The sequence below is a fragment of the Natrix helvetica genome, assembly GCF_964273705.1.
Source record: "Natrix helvetica genome assembly, chromosome: 1".
Lineage (NCBI taxonomy): Eukaryota > Metazoa > Chordata > Lepidosauria > Squamata > Natricidae > Natrix > Natrix helvetica.
The window spans coordinates 114877412-114898894 of NC_138548.1; the positions used below are offsets into that span (position 1 = coordinate 114877412).

Below are 21483 nucleotides of genomic sequence, written 5' to 3' on the forward strand. Positions count from 1 at the left end.
AATCTTTCTTAATTCTTTTCAAGATGTGCCCTATATAAAGTATATTCAAAACAGTTTATTCAATGATTACCACAACATGCACAGTAATGAAAAAAAGTAATTTGTCTTCACAAAAGAACTCAAGGACTTCCAGTGGAAGAGTAGCAGAGTTAAATACGTATCCGTGGAGAGCAGAGATGACAACCGGTGGCAAAGACGAAAGAACTAGTGAATAGACCGGTTTGTTGGAACCTGTCCATCAAGAAGACGGGAGAGTGCCCACATGTTATAGACAACTAAGAGATTAATCATCAACTCACAACCAGTGTAGAGCCTATTAAAGGGCACTAAGTGCTTTAGTCTCGCTTCTAATCACTTTTGGAATTTGCTTATGTAACTATCTTTAAAATGATTAAGATCTTTGGGATGGCAAGTTTGAAAAGCCACCCAGAGAATGGGTGGAGAAGTTATCTCTTCCCATCCAATAAAATTTGAAATTTGCCAGGTTCTATTGAGAGTTGGAAATTAAGCACAGCTAACTTGGATTTTTAATCAATAAATTTAAAACAAAAGTCAGTTGTAAGCACTGTGGAGAAATAGGTTACAGCTGTAGAGTATTAGCACCATCTACAGGGGATCAAAAACAATACATTACCAATTTCTTAATCCTATTTTTATTTCATATTTATTTCATTACTATGAATGTAATCAGAATATGGCATTCTCTGACACAGATTTATTATAAACATCATGGTACCCTTGGGTGTAAGAGCTTTTAATTGCCTTGCATTTCCATTTAACTTATTAGGAGCTAGTTAAAAACAGAAGACAACCTCAAAGGCTTGTGCTGATTTTTGTAAATAAATCCAAAACTTTAGAGCTGAGTGGTGGAATGCTGCTGGAAATATGGGGCAAATTTCTCCACTCCTTGGGCAAATCACATTCTTAGCTTTTTAAAGTGTTTTCTTTAATCTCATTCCCACAGGTTATTTGGACAACTTACTGGAATGTCAGATATTATCTAATATTTATCCATATGTTGCTGTTTGTGCATATTAATACTTGCTATCTGCAATTCATTATCATTTATAAATCTTTGCAACAAATAGTTGATTTCTGGGAGAATCTTTGAGAAATTTAGCAGAAGGATTCAGACAGGCCTGTGGCCAGTGGTTCCTGTGCATTTACTTCCCAGAAATGCAGTTTTTCTAGTGTTAGTTATTCATGATTAATGTTGATTCTACATCCTTTAAAAAAGTTTACAACTGTTATTTTTAATTCTGAAATAATGAAACCATTATAATTTTAATGATTTGTGAGATTTAGTGTAGATTTTGTTTACTTTTTCTAGAAAGCTTTTCAGTGGTGTCCACAAAATACTTTAGGGTCAAATGATCAAGCCACAATTATGCTACAGGACTTTTGATATGGTTCGCAAATGATTTATTCTTTCACTGTTTTATAATCCCTAGTAGTACGCTCTTAATATTAATGCTATTATAATTGTGTATGCCACAAGTTTATGAGGGAATTTAAAGCATAGACTTAGTTGTGGCATTTCATGAAGCTTGCTTTCATCCAATGAATATCTTTTAATTGATTTCTCTACATTTAGTCACATTTTTCCACCTGACATTTTCATGTCTAAAGCTTCAGGAGAACAGCATAGTCATCTTCTGTAATGGCATGTAGGAAAGTTCTTATGAGGAGACAGAAGGAAAGTTGCAAACTGGCAATTGGCATATAAAAGATATCCCAGCCCACAGAAAGGAGGACATAATCCACAAAACCTCCAGGCTAAACATATCACACCCTTAAACTCATTCTTTGTAGAATTTGGGTTTCAACCCACCTCCCTAATATCTTATTTACCATGACTATAACTCAGGGTAGATCTCAACCTTTACCTTTTCATGAAAAAGATCCTAGGACAGGATGAAATTCTTGAGACCTCAATGGATCAATCATCTGACCAACTGGCTGATTGGATTCACATACTGGTAGAATACACAGAACGCACCACATAAATAATACTAATACTAAAATACTAATACTAATATACTTTAATGTTCTACCAAAAGAATTCCAAGAAAATGAAACCCGAACAAATAAAAGAAATTGCTGTATAAATGCTATTCTAAAAATAGCATCAAAGCATAACTATTTTTGTAACTTATAGACCACTAATGTGCCACATCAATATGCTTATATAGCCCAGACAGCTACAATTTTCTTAACGGAGTAGTTAATTATGGGTTTTGTTGTTGTCTATAGCTCTCAAGATTTCCTGCTGATCTCATCCAAGTACTAACCAAGTCTACTCTTTCAATCTTACATGCAAGTGCAAGTGATTCTATACAAGCCTAGAGATTCCTGCATTTAATAACTCTTCACTTGTCACAATTGATTTGGACTGCTCAAATTATACACTGAAATTCAAGCCATATTGAAAAAAGGCTTTTTGAAAACAAACATTCTGGAATTTCCATTTAATTTTTTTGGTTTTTTGTTGTTGCTATTTTTATACAGCTGCATTGTTCCAGATTTTAAAAAGTAATGATTTATGGGAAAGAAAAGAAAATTAGAGCATATACAGTATGCCTTCTTTTTGGCTTATGCCATGGATTCTGTAGTGCATATCACCAGGCTTCAAATAAAAAAATACCTAGTGAGATTTCAACTGGCATTCAGGCTATTTCAGATTGATAAGAAATAAGATTATTATTTCACCAACAATATCACATTTGACTGGATTATTTTCACAACATTCTGTATGCAGTATGCCAAACACTATGAACCAATAACACATTTCAGTAACAAATACACACTTCACATTAATTTAAAAAAAAGGAATGTTCACAAAGATAAACATAATCATATAATCATATACTGCATTAAATAGGCCAGGTTTTTCCCCACTTTCAACTCAATATTTAAATAAATTTACATTCTGAATCCCCCCCCCCCATTTGTTCTATTTATTTCAAATCAGTTTGGGCATGGAACAGATATTTATATTCACTTTTGCTAAATATTTTATATACTGGATATAACTCAGAGCAAGGACTAGAGCTTCCCACAAAAGCCGAAGGAAAATATTTCACAATTATCGCCATGGATATTGAAGATAGTTATCATAAAATATCCTTGGGATAGTGTAAGTTGTAGGAGGGATGGAAAAAATGCCAGAAAATAATTTCCGTTCCACATTCCTGACTTTACTGCCACTTGAGTGAAATCTGAAATAACAGAAACATACACATTTTGAGAGATTTGTTTGTTTTAGGCATCAGGTTAGAAACCAGGAGATGGTAAATTCTAATCCTGCCTTAGATATCAAGCCAATTGGGGGACCTTGAGTAAACCGTTAACTCCCTCTCAGCCCTAGGAAGGAGGCAAGGGCAAACCTAAAAATCTTGCCAAGAAAACTGTGGTGACTTGAACAGGCACTCATCAGGGATTAAGAAACAAAACACATCTTGTATAAAAACTGTAGCAATTTAGGGCTAGATGTGTCACTAATTCATATGAGAAAATTCCAATGTTCAGGGTAAATCTCAGAGCTTGCTACTATGAATTGTTCAGTTTTGCATAGAATGAATGCTCTTGCTGCTTCGCTACCATCAGGTTTGCATTATACTAATTCTAGAATAACTTTTTCTCTTAACAGTAGGGAGCAAACACTTCTATCTTAAAAATTTCTACATGTACTTTTAAGTAGTACAAATGGACATTTTAAATTTAATTTTAAAAAAGGGTCATTTGTCTTGATGTTTGTACAAGTTGTCCTCTGTTAATGATGGCAATCGAGATCGGAATTTGCATTGCTAAGCAAACTAGTTATAAATCAGGATGTCATGTGAAGATGTCATGTGAATGTGTGATTTAGTGATTGTACTTGCTATTAAGTAAATCCTGCACCATTGTTAACAATGACATCATGAGGTCACCATTTACAACCTTCTGCTGGCTTGCACCCTGATTTCGCTTGTGGGATGCTGGCAATGAAGGTTGCAAAGGGTGATTGTGGGATGTACCTGTGGGATGTTGTGGCACAGTAATTGCATGGCAGGCATAGAGCCGTTCTTAGGCAAGGACCACCTGTACCATGAGGGAGTAGGGTGCTCTCAGATGCAACTTCTCTAGAGATAAACTATTTCAATAGCTCTGCCAATGTAACTCGAACAGATTCTTCAAGATGTGCACTTATATCCTAGTTTAAAAAATCACTCTGCCATCTGCTGCCAAGCAAACAGGCTGATCCTTAATTCAACCAGAGCAGGGGTGAAATGCTATTGGTTTGGGCTGGTTTGCCCAAGCTGGTAGTAAAAAATGGACGAACCGGTAGCCAGCTGTGCAACAATCAGCTGTGCCGCATGATTTATATTCGCTAGAAATCGCACGGCACAGCTGATGGTAGTAATTTTTTTCCTACATTTTAAAGCATTTTTTTACTACCAGTTCGGGGGAATAGGTAGTAAAAAAATGCTAAAAAAAGTTCTGACGGTCAACTGTGCAGCACGAGTTATATTAGCTAGAAAGCAGGAAATCCTGCTTTCTAGCGAATGTAAATTGCACAGCACAGCTGTTCCTCTGCTGCTATTCTACTTACCTTTGCAAACTCAGAAAAGGCTTCTCAGCGCTTGCGGTCCGCATGTGCGCAAAGCGAGCACAAAGCAAACCGGTAGCAGATTTCAGAGCATTTCACCCCTGAACCAGAACAATGTATAAAGTACAATGCAATTCTTGAACCACAGCAGTACAGTGTTTGGCATCAGTACTAAGGTAGTTGTCCTCCAGAGGGTGAGTACATGGTTAGATATCCTGGGAATTGTACATCATCTTAATGGTAAGACAGCACATTGTAGAAGGTTGTGCTGCAGTAACGTTAGAAGTCTTATATAATACCATATACCACATGCATACATGTTACTATAGGTTCTTCTTGGCAGCACAAGCACAATTATGGTGTCGTTACAAAGTGTTATGGTTAACAAAAAGGTTTAGTCACAAATTGTTTTTACTATACTCAAATTCCACTCCAAACAATATATGAATGTATTTACTGTTTGCAAAATTAATAATCCTTTGCTTTTTCCTTTTTTTTGTTTTTGTTTTTGCCCATGCTAGATTTTTTTTTCTGGCAAGTAATGATATTGGTAGGTCTAAAAACAACTGGTAATAATGAGAATTACAACTGTAAAGTGGTACAACTGGAAGAGACGATAACTATCCTCAGAAACTCAGCAATTGCATGTGGTTACAGAAGGCTTAACAGGAATAATTTTCCATTGCACAAGAACCTCCCTATTCAATAGAGCCCAATTTGTGTTACTTGTGTCACTCCCAAATTTATAAGATTTGAAAAAATTATTTATAAACATATGTCTAGTAAGTCAAGTGGTTTGGAAACTTAGAAAGAGGGAGATGAATGTTCTGTGGAATTTGGTATCCTACCTGATGATTCTGTGCAAAATTCTACACACAGAACGACAATGACAAATAGCCCTGATTACATGCCTATTAAAAATAATGAGGTTAAGATCAAATACATTGTTAATATTACAGCTTTGTTACTTTTCATTCTAGCTCTAAAAAACAGATTTAAAAAAACTATACAAATACTTAAAATCTCAGGATATGAGCTAAACAAGCCCAAGAACAAAAAAAAAAAAGTCCACCGGTCAGAGCTTAAAACTATGTTTATAATTTCCTATTTATTGGCATTAATGTATTTCTAAACTTAAAAACCCTTCTGGTAAGTTATCAATTTTTATGACAAAATTTTGCACAACACACAAATATTTACAACATGTACATTTTCTTTTTCAGTCTTTTTACACTGGATCTCAAAAGACAAACATTTTATAGATTACCACAGAACAAAAGCTGTGACTTAGGCTTTTTTAAAAAATTTCATAAAACTATCATAAGTTAAAGTGAATAGGTTTCTTTAAATTCTTCGTAGCATTTTTTTTACAAGTGCAACAGAAAACTATGGGGATCCAATTAGAATGGCTGCAATTAATTGGATAAATGTTGCCTGTTGTAATCACATTGTTTCACAGCAAGTTCTTGAAAAAATAAGCACCAATCATTCTTGCAAAGAACAATTTTATCTAAAAGTATTGAAAAAGTGTTAAATACAAGGTGTTTTAATTTACATAACAAGAAATAAATACACCATCCAAACTTGTATTCTGCATACTGCTACTCTTGTACATATAATGTACTAAAAGTCAGCAAACTGTCAACACCTTTTTTTAAGAAATCAATTTGACTTCAAACCAACGGTTTGCTACTATAACAAAGGCCACAAACAGTACGTCTGGGGACAGCATACAGTGTTAAAACTGACAAACTTCAGAGGGGAAAACATCTAGCAATTAAACGGAAAAGCTGTATTTCATTGCTGGTGATATTAACATACTAGGAAACCTTAATAGGCTGCTACTATGATTTCTTTTAGATTATTTAGTCAGATGTAAGAGCAAAATAACGCTCTTGACAGATTAAAAATTGTTTAGCCACATTATTGTGATTTAATTATCCTTCATGGAAAAATCTGATGGCATTTTTGTAATTATGCTTGAGCCTTTATTTTATACAATAGAGCATTTTCTCTAACTCAGAATTGCACATAAGAAGGCTATTAAAAAGTACAATAAAAATCTGCACAACTTGACTTAAGGAGTCAATATGCTGTACACTTTCTACAATATTATGTTGATATAAGTGAACAAACAATAAAGAAGTGCTTCCACTAACATTTTGAGAAAGTTCATCAGTTGAAGAATAATTGTCTGGAATTTTGTTTTTTCAAAAAATGGACACCTTCAGTTTAAGACCTGTAAGCTTATGCATTGAGCCTTAAAGACTGATCTTCTCTTCTCCTGGAAGAAATGTCAATGTCTATTGAATCCTTTCCAACTATAAGCCTTAAACGTTTAGCTGGAGGCAGAGGAATAAAATCATCCTCAAAATCATCCTCATATTCATCTTCCTCCTCCTCTTCTTCTGCAGATGAAGAATCATCAATAGTTTCTTCTTCATATTGACTATAATCATCCACTTCCATCCGTGACTCTAGTAGTGAAAGAGGATCACTGCAACACACTCCGTTCTCATGAAGGTCATCTGAGTACGTTCCCCTATTTTCTTCTTCTCGTTTTAGCTGTATTTTTAATTTTGTTGAACTACTACTTGATCCTGAGTTAAACCCATTATTAAGCTTTGCTACATATAAATTATTATCTTTCTCATGGTCTTTACTTAATTTGATGCTTATTTTTGAAGAATTCATTCCATCATTTTCTTGGTCATTAGTCTTGCTGTTACTATCATGCCGCCTTCGCAGAGTAAGTTTGGGAATCCCAGAGCTGTTTTCAAGAATGAGTTGTGCATCATACCTTGTGATTCGCCTTTTCTTTTTACTTTTTGCAGTTCTAAAGCGCTCTTTGACTTTGAAAGTGTCAGAAGTTACAAAGGAACAGCCACCGGATGCAGGAATACAGTCTTTATATCCTATGGCTGAATCCGTTACACTGTTTATCTCTCCTAGCTCAGAACGCGAACTGATCAAATCTGGCAATTTATCTTCGCCAGTCAATGTATGCGCACAATCCGTTTCCTCCATTTTTGCCAATGGCTTCACCAGTCTCCCTTGTCGAGATTTCTTTTTGGCCACAGCTCTTTCACTCTTCTGACACCTCCCCTCTGCCTTCTGTGTTGCCATGAGAGACTGCTCACTCTCCAGAATCACATGAGACTGCTGTTCCAAGCTATTGGCTTGCATGCCTGTCAAACTGTTTTTATAGCTGTTTAGCATATTTGGTTCAAGCTTTAAGTCAGAGGTCTCTTTCAGATTCGTTCGTGTTCTCATTGACCTCCGTGTTATGTATGTACAGGGTGATATTTCCCCAGGTTCATGAGCACCTTTCACTGAATTTAATTTATATTCTCGCGCTGCATGCCTTGTTAAGCAGCCACTAGACACTGCAACTTTCACCGGTCCCTCTGTTTCTTTTTCTTTCTTAATGGACAAATTTTTATACAGAACTATTTTGGGTTCTTTAAGAACCAAATTTCCCATTTCGAGTTTCCTAGATGCATTTTTTTGTTCTGGCCTTTTGCACTGATTTCGCAACTTTATCTTTGAAAGTAAAGGCTTTGCAGGCTTTTTCAGTCTCTTTGGTACCCTGGAATTATTTAAATGAGTTAGTCTGGATGAGGTAGAATTTGATGAAGTTGGAATTCTTGAAATAGACTGCCTGGCTAATGTCCTGTTCTTGCTGTTCTTTTTTACACCAATTGAAGATTTGCGGGTAGCTGTAGGATTAAACAAAATAAATGTTTAAAAAGTTCATCATGCCTTCATACTGATATCAAAATGTGCAGAATGACCGTTGACTTACCTGAACGGTCCTTCTATGTGCACTGCGAAGGGAATCCAAGCATGGGTTAACTTTGTCCATTAGCCTAGAGACTGAGTTACGTAATTGTTGACCACGCCTCCTCTGACTGGGGTAATTCAGTTTTGTACGAAGACTCAACCGATCCAAGAGATGGAACAAATGTCACGGAATGCAATAGTTAAGAGGTAAGTAAAACAACAATTGGAATAGTAGGCAAAGGTCAACCAGCCAAAGACGAGGGTGGGTTTGGATTCCCCTCGCAGCACACATAGAAGGACCGTTCAGGTAAGTCAACGGACGTTCTCCTGTGCGCTGCTTGGGGAATCCAAGCATGGGACATGCCAAAGCAATGAAGTCAAGGGCAGGCTCTAGGCTGGTCGGGGGCCCTAGGTGGCGAAAGAATCCTGTGCAAGACTTGCTGCCCAAAGGAAGCCTCAGCCGAGGCATACATGTCAACTTTATAATGTCTGATAAAGGGTGATGGTGATGACCAGGTTGCCGCCCTGCAGATGTCTTCCACTGAGGCCTGTGTCGCCCAGGCTGTCGTGGTAGCAGCACTCCTAGTGGAATGGGGAGTGATGCATCTGGGAAGCGGTCGGGATTGACTGTCGTAGGCAAGGGCGATACACGCTTTCAATCAGCGTCCGATGGTATGTGAGGACACCTTCTGCCCCATGGCTGATGGCTGAAAGGACACGAACAGCGCTTTCGACCTTCTGAATGATGCAGTGCATTTCACATAACGACAGAGCACCTTCCGAAAGTCAAGGTGATGCCACCGCCGCTCCTGTGGATGTGAAGCTGCGGGCAGAAGAAGTCTGGAAGAATGAGTTCTTGTGCTCTGTGGAACCAAGAGTTAATTTTTGGAAGGAACGCCAGGTCCAGCTGCAGAACGACTCTGTTCGGATGGATGATGCAGAGGTCCTCGGAGACCGACAGCGCCGCCAGTTCCGGCACCCTCCTAGCCGATGCAATTGCTACCAAGACAGTTTTAAGGGTCAACAATCGAGGACTGATCGTGCGGATGGGTTCGAATGGTGCAGCCGTGAGGGTCCTGAGCATCAGAGACAAGTCCCAGGTAGGGTAGCGAAGCACAACAAGCAGCCTAAGTTTCGATGCGCCCTTCAGGAATGATCAGACCCTGGGGTGTTGTGCCAGGGAACGGCTCTGCCCGCCGCCAATCACAGTTGATAGAGCCGCAATTTGGCGGCGGCGGGTGTTGGGCATTAGTCCCTTGTCCATGCCGGTTTGGAAGAAGTCTAATACTTGTGGTACGGATGTCTTGATCGGGTCAAGGCCAGCTGTCCGACACCATCTGCAGAAGGCCAGCCAGGTAGCCTCGTAGATGCGAGTTGTGGACGGGCGTCGCACTGCCTGGATTGTGTTGATGACTTTGTCAGAAAAGTGTTGTTGAGTCAAGATAGCCCGCTCACGTGCCATACGGCTAACTGTAGCAGTTGGGGGTTCGGATGAATGAGAAGTCCCTGGGAGAGGTGTATCCAATCGTCCGGTATTCTCCAGAGGTGTGAGGCAGACAGATGGACGAGGTCGGCGTATCAGGGGCGGCATGACCACATTGGAGCGATCAAGAGGACGTCCGCCCATTCCACCAGGATTTTCTGAATAACAAATGGAATGATTGGTAGAGGTTGAAATGCGTAAAGAACGCCTTCCGGCCATGGGCTGTGAAGCTCGGCAGTTGCAAGTTGTGAGGCTGCACAAAGAGTCCACTTCGGGCCAGCCGAACCTGTGAAAAAGTTCCTGGAACAGGGCCGGATGGAGACGCCATGCCGCCTGATCCACCGTGGCCCTGCTCAGCCAATCCGCTTATGTGTTGGCTGTGCCCAATATGTGCTCCACTCGAATTGATAAGCGGTTCTCTGCCCAATGGTGAAGTCTCTCCGCTTCCAACATCAAGGACCGCGTGCCTCCTTGGCGGTTGACATGAGCCTTGAAGGCCATGTTGTTGGTGAGGACTAACACATGGTCGGCCATCACCAGGTCCCGAAATTTGTGGAGGGCTAGCCGGATGGGCCGAAGCTCCAGCCAGTTGATGCTGTTCTGGAGTTCTTGGGCAGTCTGGTGTCCCTGTGCCATCCGGTCCAAGGCGTGAACTCCCCAGCCGAATAGGCTCGCATCCGTCGTTACTACGATGCAGTCTGGCTCCTTGTAGGGGCATCCCTTGAGTAGTTTGGATGATGTCCACCATCGGAGCGATCGTAGCACCTTGGGTGGCAAGGTAACCTTGGTCTGCGAGTGGCTGGTGTGAGCCCTCTGGAAAGGGAGCAGGAACCACTAAAGCGCGCGCGCGTGGAATTGTGCCCAGGGAACTATATCTATGCATGACACCATTTCCCCGAGAATTTGGGAAAGAACTGCTAACGGTAACGACCTCCGTCGTAGCACATGATTCACCAGGGTCTACAGGTTCTGATGTCTCTTCTGCGATAATGCTACCTCGCATAATTCCAAGTTGATAAGAGTTCCGAGGTGCAATAATGACCTGGTCAGGTGCAGATGGCTCTTCGGGAAGTTCAGGATGAATCTGTGACACTGCAGAGTGTCGATTGTGACTTGTAGGTCCCGGTGTGCCTGATGATGACAGGATCAAGATGTCGTCTAAATAGCAATTGACTCTTATTGGCATCGATCGAAGAGACGCAACTATTACCGTCAGCAACTTTGTGAAGGTTTGCGGGGCCAAAGAAAGGCCGAATGGTAGTGCCCAGCACTGGAAATGGCGCCCGGCAAAGTGGAATCTTAGGAATCTTCAGTGTGCCGGATGTATCGGCACATGGAGGTTATCAGGTCGCCTTGGCGAATGCAAGTCAGGATGCTTTTTAGAGATTGCATCTTGAACTTCTGATACTTGAGGTACAAGTTGAGCCGTTTCAAGTCTAGGATGGCCCGCCATCCTCCCAAGCTTTTGGGGACTAGGAATAGTATCAAATAGAAGCCTAGTCATTCTTGCCACTGTGGTACACTTTCTATGGCATTGATTGACAATAGATGTTGGATCTTGGTGTCCATCAGACACCTGGGTACAGGGCACCTGATGAAACGCCTCGGGGGGATGGTGAGAAATTCTAGAGTGAGGCCCTGTCTCATGGTTTGGATGGTCCAGGCGTCGGAGGTGGTTTCCGCTGGTGGATGAAGGCTGTTAGGCGTGTGAGTCACTGGTATCTATGAAAGGACCGGTTGTTGGCACCACGAAATGGCTGCCGCGCCTGGGGCTGCTGCTGGTTCTGCTGCCGGCCCCTATCCCTGATCCCGAAACGGTCCTGGGTCCTATCCTGAGGTTGTGTATAGGACCTGTTGTACTGGGAGTTATATGGGGCGATAGTGTACCCCGAATCCCCAGCCCGAAATGGCTGCCTTCTATTGTAGGGCTGTTGTCTCCTGTCTGTACGTCTACTGGTCAACGGGAGGACTTTACGTTTGTCCCTCGACTTAATTAAGGTAGGGTCTAATGCCATGCCAAAAAATGAACTTTGAATGGGGTGGAGGCCAGGCGTCATTTGGAACGTAGGTCTGCCTGCCAATGGCGGAGCCAGAGAAGCAACGGGAGGCAATATTGGACACTACCGTTCGAGACACGAATTTGGCCATGTTAAGGGTAGCATCAGAGGAAAACTCTAGCGCTGCCACCAGTTTGTTGACGTCTTGGTGGAGACGCATATCATCAGGAGCAAACCTAGCCTGTAATTGTCTGAGCCACCCTAGCGAAGTCCTGTTGAAGAACGAGGCTGCTGTGGCAGCCTGCAAAGCCCAGGCAGCTGCCTGGTGCGTTTTGTGAATAACCAGCTCGGCCTTACGGTCCTCAGCCTTGAGGCCCTCCAAAATTTTGGATGGGATCAAGGCTGGAGAAGCCAAGGCCGCAACTGGAGGGTCCACCGTAGGGAATTGGAGAATCCCATCCAGTTCAGGGGTAGAGGTGTTGAGCTTCCTGACCCCATTGCTAGGTGGGGGAACAGCGGTTGGTTGGGCCCATTGTTTTTGAACGTCTGAAAACAGTTTTGGAAAGGGAATGGCATCCTGTTCCAGTACCTGCTCAGTGAACAAGCACTCTGTGGGATCAATCCTACCGCGGTACTAGCCTGGGTGGAAGTGCCGCCCATATTGGTCGTTGCTTTGGCCTTGTATAGAAGAGATTTAAATAAAGCAGGCCGGAACAAGCCGGAAAATGCCTGCTTGTCCTGCACTAGGCCCTCGTCATCAGAGAGTTCCAGGTCTGCCACCCCTTCCTCTTCACCTAACACTGATCCTTCACTGTAAACTGAGGGAAGCGGTGATGGGGATGCAACTCTGCATCCACGCCCTGTGTGATGGCTGCTGAGATCATGTTTTGTAATGCAGGGGGAAGGTTAAACTCAGAACCTTCCTCAAGTCTCAGCCCAGCAGCTGTGGGGGTAAACGTGGCTGTAGGCTCTGAACACATGGGCACTGAAGCTGAGGCTGGGCTGGCCTCAGAAGGACAGGGGGGAGATTGGGGTCCCAATTCCCCTTCCTCAGTTGCCAGTTCTAGTGGGATAGGGAGGTCCGGAGATCAACCCTGTATTCCAGTCAAATAAATGGGAGAACCGGGTGAGGGCCCTTCAGCTACTAAAGCCGGAAGTGACCTGTTGGTGGCCAAGGGGGCTTTTGATTTAGCCTTGTCCTTGCGCTCGGCGGCCCTAATCGGAGCCGCGGATGAAGTGCGAGCCCTATGACTAGCGGCCCTAGTGGTGGCTCTTTCCACCCTAGTACTGGTGCCGGCAGCCTTGGAGTGCAGCGGGAAGAGGTAGAAGCCCCAGCACTGCCTCTGGAGATGGAATGATCAGCCATAGTTACTAACAAGGAGTTGAAAGGCTCAGCTCACGAGCCAAGATCAGAGGTGATTGCCGGAAAGCCGAATTGGAATGATTCTGAATACTTGCAAAGAAACCATGTGCGCTGGAGTGGCAAAATGGCGAACTGGCTGTCCCTCGGCGCTCAGAGAGGCGACATCAAAAATGTCTGCCATGGCAAAAAAAATGGCGCAAAATTCAAATGTTGACAAAATGGCGACCGCTTGTTACTAAGCGCTGTACGAACTGCAGCCGACACGACCGAAGTCAATACAAAGGGAACAGCAGCGCTGCAATCATGAGGCGACGAGTCACACTGGGCCGATCGCGCCCTCTAAGCGGATCGTAGCCGCTCAAACCGATGCAAGAGAGGTGAACCTATTCTCACCGCGGCACCCGCGGGGCAGAGAATGGCGAACCGACTCACATCCGCAGCAGCAAGCTGCTGCAATTCTTCCAATGGTCTGGTCACCCCGGCCGTGAGAGCCTTAAGGGGAACCGCCGAAACACCAACGGGAACAAGTCTAGCCCAGTGTAATTGCGGCTTGTCGAAACGAGCAGACAACGTGGCTCACGCTTGCTTGAATCACAATTCAGTCCAAATGCACGAAATAAAACCAGATGAAAGAAATCCAGAAAGAACAACTAATTGAATAAGAATAATAAGGAATAAACAAAAAGAAATAGGAAGTAATTTGTCTAATGTCCTAGAAGAGAATTTTTTTACGTCTCCTTAGGCTGGACTGAGTTAAAAAACTGAATTACCCCAGTCAGAGGAGGCGTGGTCAACAATTACGTAACTCAGTCTCTAGGCTAATGGCAAAGTTAACCCATGCTTGGATTCCCCAAGCAGCGCACAGGAGAAATAATGTTTTTGCTTACTGCAGGACTACATCCTACATGGAAAATAAAGGGAGTGATTCATAATGGGTTTAAAAGCTATAATAAATGTATCAAGGAAAAACTTCTGTATTTATTCACTAATCTAAACAAGTTTTATAATTTGGGCACTTAAAATAATGCACTGGATATGATACCCTGTACAGACTGTATCAACACTGCACCAATACATACAGTTAACTAACCTTTAATGGGGCAATTTTACAGAAATATGTGGCCTTCAGAACTCCCATTTTACCACGATCAAATCAGAATTATGGCTATTGGACTTTGTGAATGTGATGTTAGAAAAGAAATATGGGAAATTAATATTGTACGGTAACTGCTGCAAGGTTATTTTATGCCAAAATCGAAAAACTAATAGAGCGAAAGAACAGTTTATAAAATTAACTGAACCTGCAAAAATGGCAAAGGTAACCAGTCTAATTAGGTGAAAAAATACAGACTTAAAACAAAAAGATTAGGATGATAATTACCTGATAGAAAGAAAGGTAGAAGGCATCAAAGTAAGTTTTTTCATTCCTTACTTTTTCACCTTTTTTTGTATATTTTTATTGTATGGAAAAATTGTAGTAAAAATATATGTATTTTTAAACCTCATTATTATATAAGTGAATGGAAAGTCACTTATTTAGTGCTTGACTCAACAGAGTTTGGTTTCATTTCATATTTTTAATATATTATCAGCATAATGCTGTTTTAAAATGTAAAAGTACTTGGAATATCAAGTATATTTTATATCAATAAATTGGAATTTACCACTATATGAAGAAATCATATGCTTGGTGTAGGGCAGTGATGGGGAACCTTTTTTGGCTCGCGTGCCACAAGTGGGGGGGAGCGCAGGGGAGGTCGTGTGCGGGCGTGCCGCACCCATAATGCAACGTGCGACCCCCCCAGTGTGCATGCACGCATAATGCACGAACCCCCCCATTTTAACATGTTTTTTTCGCCCTCCCCAGGTTCCAGAGGCTTTATAGGAGCCTGGGGAGGGCGAAAAGAGCCTCCCCCGACCCTCCGGAGGCTTCAGGGACTGTCCGGAGGCTTCCCTGAAGCCTTTGGAGCACTTAAAACCACCCTCCGAGCAAACCAGAAGTGACTTCCGGGTTGCTCGCAGGGTCGTTTTAAGCGCTCCGAAGGCATCAGGGAAGCCTCAGACGGTCCCTGAAGCCTTCGGAACGCTTAAAACCACCCTCCGAGCAACCCGGAAGTCACTTCCGGTTTGCTCGGAGGGTGGTTTTAAGCGTTCCGAAGGCTTCAGGGACGGTCCCTGAAGCCTCCGGGGGGGCGGGGGAGGCTCTTTTCGCCCTCCCCAGGCTCCTATAAAGCCTCTGGAGCCTAGGGAAGGCGAAAAATAGCTTTTAAAAAGGTGAATTCAGCTGGCCAGCGTGCACATGCGCGCTGGCCAGCTAACAGGTCAGCGCCTCGCGTGCCCTGACAAATGGCTCCACGTGCCACTTGTGGCACGCGTGCCATAGGTTCGCCATCACGGGTGTAGGTCTCCTTGAGCAGAGTGGGTTGGGGGGTGTTGGACTAGATGACTTATAAGGTCCCTTCCAACTCTGTTATTCTGTTAAATCTTTATCAAGAAAAGCAGCAAAAACCATTGAATCTTAAAAAGAGGGTATGACTCCAGAGTTACCACATTGGATTAATGAAATGGTTCATTTTATGTTTATAAACTTGCACTCTATCAATGTAATAAAACAACCAATCAATATTACCAAATTTGAATATTTAATAATATCTTTAAAACCTGGCTAAGTTTCTCTATTTTGAAGCAAAGAAGAAATATGGCTGGAGTTTGATACAGGTTCAAACTATTCTATGATGATCTGGACAGCAAAGTGCAGTTATTTCTATCTGAGTGAGGCGGCAGAATGTTAGCCACTAATTAGGATATCCGGAACTCTTTAACACAAACTAGTATGAATTATGGTTGTCTGGTACAGCATTTAATAGATAAAATTACTTCTGTTCACTCTGAGTTGGAAGCCCTGGAGAAGAAAACTACTGAGATGACATAGGTAACATCCTATGATATTATAAGAAAGGGTTTTAAGTTTGTGCATCTTGAGGAAGTGGCTAGAATTCTCTTAGTAATGTTACCTGCATGTCAGTCTTTCAAGACAGATCAGGAAACACACTTGACAGCAAGACCACAACTATATTATATTGAGACAGGCTATAATAACAGAGGAATTGTCCTTAATACTCTTTGCAAGATGCTTCTTAATGAATGCTTCTGTCCTCTTTATTTACATAGCAACTTCTGAATATTTGTTTCAAACAGTAAACTCTTGATGAAAGGGGAGAATCCTACAGCCTTGAAAGGGACCCTGGTCTTCATTCCTTAAGAAGTCCTTCCTAAAAGGGCGGGCCCAATCTGTAGTGATAAGAGGATAAATGATGGTCTACATACACTTCATTATGGAATGTCCAAGGGCTTGGTCCTTTCCCTAGACTATTTAATGTCTAAATGAAACTATTAGGAAATGTTATTAGTTAATTCAGAGTGAAGTACCCTCAATATGCTGATGATACTGAGTGGTACAGCTCTGTTCTGGGCACAAAAAGAGATGCAGTGGAAGTTCTGACGTTTGACAGTGGGGAAAAAGAGGCCGAGATTCCATTCAAGCAAGATGGATAACTGTTAATTTAAATATCTGATTCCAAGATTGAAACAAATCTGATTTTGATGGAGTTGTACTCACAACCTCAAAGACTCTTACTAATTCCCTATTACTTTGTTATTATAATTTGCTGTGAATGGGCTGCCCCTGATCATCTGTAAACTTTAGTTGGTCCAGAATTCAGTGTTTGCTAGGAAGCCGTGATCCTACACATTACACCTTTTCTGCAGGTGTTTCCAAGTGCAATTTAAAGTGTTGGTCAACTTGTTTCAGGACCTAAGTATCTAAGAGGTAGTATTTCCATTTCTGTCCAATCCAGACAGCCAGGGAGCACTTGCTAAGGGTTTCTATATGCCAAGTGAAGTAGTCTCCGAGGAAGCTCACTTCCTATGGAACAATTTCTCCTGAGGAAAGGATTGCTTCCATTCTTATGGCTTTCAGAAAACTGATAAAAATCTGATTATTCCAGAAAGCCTTCAAGAATTGTGGAGCCACTGATACCTAGATCAATTATTGTATTAATAGAATCTGTAATTTATGATTGTATATTTTAATAATGCATTATTATCTATTACTTTTATTATTTTTAGTATCCAAAACATTAAATACTGAATTGATGATGTTCATCCATCGTGTTCGAAGAGGACCTTGACATCTAACAGATCTGTGCATGACGTGTCCGCACATGGCTGGTAAGGCCTGTAAGGGCACGAAATGTTCTGCCACATGTCGGGCAGACACGTGTGGGCATCATTGTTGCAGCATTTGCAGCTCTGGCTTAATACAGAGGTAAATAGCACAAATAATAAATATTTTTGTTCTGTTTTCCTGTTTACTTTTGTTATTTCTGTTCCTTTTGTGTTCTTTACACAAAAAGTATATTAAATATTTTAAAAAATGGAAAAAGTGCAATCACTAGTTATTTCATTAGACTCTAAGCTACTGATTAATATCCTTTGCCACCATAAAGCTTAAAATGTTTGTTTTGTCTTTAGAAGATCTGTGAAGACTCTACCTTGTTAAGAATGCTTACATAAAATACATTTCCAAATATTCTTGACACTTGCTTACTTGCATTAGCTTTTTCCTGAGTGGTATCTGCATCAGTGTTAGAGCTGACAGATTGACTGTCAGAATTTTTACTGCTATCACCCAATTTTTTAAGCCTGTTTAAACGTTTATCTGTTTCTCTGAGTCCGTATTTGCTATTGATCACAGGAGTAGGTGCAGGCAGTCCCACTCTTGATTTAAAAGCACCAGTTCCACGTCTAAAAAAAAAAAGAGTAATACATATTAATTATGCTATACATAACATTAATAAAATGAAAGCTAATTAAATCGTATGAATTCTGGGTCTGTATTGGTATTTTAAAGAAAATAATCATTTGTATAGTTAAAATTCTTCCATTATAATTTAAGAGAAGTTAATTAAAAAAATTGAAAAGATACTCCTCTAGCATTTCTCTTTCTTAAAAATTCATACTGGTATATATCAAGTGAAGTATGCTTCCTCAATTTAATGAACTATATTTCATTAATAATAATATAAAATTAGAACCTAACTTTTCCTTAAATATGATGACAGTACAATATTAATTGGAAGAATCAACATGTGTTCTGTAGAAAATATTTTTATATTATTTTTTCAGGATACGGAGGATATGATCTGAAGGTGTCTTTTACTCAATACATACTTAGTAAAATGGTATAGGATAAAGTAATTTTGGTGAAGCTGAGTAACTATGAATCAGGTAACTGCCTGGCAACTTTAAGCTTAAAATAGAAATGAAAGCCATAAATTAAATTGATATGAAGTTTAAAATTAAAAGTATATTAAATGTTCATGTATTTCTTTAGATGTCAAACAATATTTATTAACACAGAAAAAGAAGAATTTGGGATAGTTACATTTTGGTAAACCATCTAATCTTAAAATATTCTATTTGCATGCCAGAAATAACGAAGTGCAAAATTGAACAAAATAAAAATAAAATAAAATAAAATGGGCGTTAGTCCTTATCTGATACGCTCATTTTCTGGTAGAGACAGCAGCCAGACTGGGTATGCTCCGTCCATTAACCAATCGGACTGAATCTACACTTATGATATCATTGGGCCCTTGTGGCTCCTCCCGTTTCAGATGAAGAAAAACTGTAGACTCAAGGGAGAATTGTGAGCAAAAAGTGAAAGTTCAAAGTCACTGTATCTCTCTCTCCCTCTCCTTCGCACAAGGAATCCCCTCGCGTGACCAATACAAGGGCGGGGCTGGCTGCTGTCTCTACTCTACCAGAAAATGAGCGTATCAGGCAATGACCAACACCCATTTTCCTGTTATTGTAGAGACAGCAGCCAGACTGGGACGTACTAAAGACTGGGCTGTCCACCAGGGTGGGAAATTGTAAAAAAGGTCCATCATGGCAGTGTTTTTCAACCACTGTTCCGCGGCACACTAGTGTCTGGTGTGCCGTGGGAAAAACTGAAAAAGGCGGAAGAGGGAGAGCGGCTAGCCGCAGACCTGGGGAAGGCGCGCTTCGGTTTCTGAGTAAGCGGTGCGCTTGGGCTGCAGCGGGTCGGGTGGTCGGTCGGGAAGCGCAGTGGATAATGGAAGCATCTAATGGAGGGGGCGGCGAAGTGCAGGAAAGTTTCTCTCCCTGTCGGAGGGGGATTCACGGCCATGTTGGGGAAGGGAGTTGGCGGAGCCCGGGCAGCTTTGGTCGTGTGGGAGCGAGAACGCCAGGATGGGGTCCATTTCTTTCCTCTGTCTCGCTTCCTTCCTTCCTTCCCTCCGGTTGCCCGTGAAGGAAAGGGGCCGTCGGTTGCGGCCGCGGGTGGAGACCGTGGGGGGAGTTCGGGCATCCCCGAACCCCTCGCTTTGAGGCGGTTGGCGGCGCCTGACTTAGCTTTGGCTCGGGACGCCTAACCGCAGGAGGAGGAGGGCGACAGGGGAACCTGAGGGAGACGGGCCAGCTTTGGAATATGCTCTTTCCCCTTCGTGACAGCGCCTCTCCTTCCGAAGCCCTCCTCGCACGACAAGTCCCCTCAGTTCTACAGCCAGAGGATTGTCGCTCTCAAAATGTCTCCATACAGAAGGGTGGGAGCGCCTCCTCAGCTCCCCGGGTTGCACCTTTGATTCCCGGATCGGCGGGTCGCGAGGTCCGCTTTCCTCCCGGTGAACCAGATAAAACATTGTTTCCACACAACACAACACCCCCCCCTACACCTTTCTCTGGATCGACGGACCGTTTTCCTCGATCCTTGGCTTTTTTTCCTTTTATTTTCTGGAGTCAAAAGTTCTGGTGAGCAACATTTTTTGGAGAGGAGAAAGAAGTCAAAAAGGCTGCAAGACGAGAAAAAGGACAGCATGTGTTGCGTTCCTTTCCTCGAGTTTCGTGATGGGAGCGCGATTGTTTTGTATTGGGAAGCAGTGAACTTCCTGCGCCTGTCAACAGGCTTAGCTAGGCGTGGATTATTTCTTTGAAAAAAGTTAGGTCTCTTGTGTTTAGACTTGTATTCTTTCTGCGAGTTGAGCCTAGCCGAGATAGTCTCAAATGCCGGTATTGAAAAAGATTTGCACTCCCTCCTTGGATGTCTTGGAGACATTAATACTTCCCGCCTGCAAAGCTATTGTAGATAGCACTGAATAAAGTATTTTATAATTTTTCATATTTCTGTTTACTTACTATTTCATAATAAAGTAATTATAAAATACTTTCTTTGTGTTTATTTGATTCCTATTCAAGAGAATTACTTTATATATAGTCAATATAGGCACAGAGTTAAATTTTTTAACATTTTCTAATGGTGGTGTGCCTCGTGATTTTTTTCATGAAACAAGTGTGCCTTTGCCCAAAAAAGGTTGAAAAACACTGCATTATGGCACAAACACTTTTGCAGCACCCTGCGCTCAAAGGCCGAGTCAGCTGACGCATACTTGTCCAACTTGTAATGACGTATGAAGATCGACCCAGGTGGCCGCCCGGCAGACTTCTTCCAAGGTGGCTTGAGTGGACCAAGCCGCAGATCTCGCAGCTCTGCGCATAGAGTGAGCTGAAATGTTTGCAGGGATCTGTATTGATTGAAGTTCGTAAAATAGTTTAATACAGGCTCTTATCCAGCGCCCCAGACTAGACGATGAAGCATTGGTACCCAAGGAGGCCTGGCGAAAGGAGATGAAGAGAGCTTCCGAGTGGCAGAACGAGGCGGTGCGGTCGATGTAGATCTTGAGGGCATGACGTATGTCAAGAGTGTGCCACTTGCGCTCCCTCTCATGATGGGGAGACGGACAGAAATCAGGTAAGGTCAACTCCTGACCTTGGTGGAAACAGCTATTGACCTTCGGTATGAATGTCAGGTCCAGTCTTAAGACAACTCGGTCTGGATGGAACACACACAAGTCATGCCTGACTGAAAGAGCAGCCAAATCAGAAATACATCTGGCTGATGTTACAGCCACTAAAAAGAGCGTTTTAAAGGACAACAGTTTCAAAGAAGTGGATCTCATAGGTTCAAAGGGCGCGGAAGTCAAAGCCTCTAGGACACGAGGTAAGTCCCAAGTCGGACATCTATGTATGGCGGGGGGACGCAGGTTGGATGCTCCTCGGAATAATCTTCGGATCAAGGGGTGAGAAGGTAGATGTTCGGATGCCAGGCCGTCCAGAACAGAGACCAGAGCGGCCACCTGTCGGCGTAGTGTGTTAGGGGTAAGTCCCTGATCCAACCCCCTCTGCAGGA

The 21483-nt window shown here is 42.2% G+C and overlaps 1 protein-coding gene across 2 annotated transcripts in view; it reads right to left on the reverse strand.

The window, feature by feature from the left end:
* Positions 1 to 5890: 5890 nt before the first annotated feature.
* Positions 5891 to 21483, reverse strand: part of KMT5B (lysine methyltransferase 5B) — a 42680-nt gene continuing 27087 nt past the window's right edge. For both annotated transcript variants that reach the window (XM_081936023.1, XM_081936024.1), the window contains exons 9-10: positions 17824 to 18020; positions 5891 to 8307 (exon numbers count right to left, since the gene is read on the reverse strand). In XM_081936023.1, coding sequence (XP_081792149.1) covers positions 6836 to 8307; positions 17824 to 18020 — 1669 coding nt within the window. In that variant the 3' untranslated portion in view covers positions 5891 to 6835. The remainder of the gene's footprint in view (positions 8308 to 17823; positions 18021 to 21483) is intronic.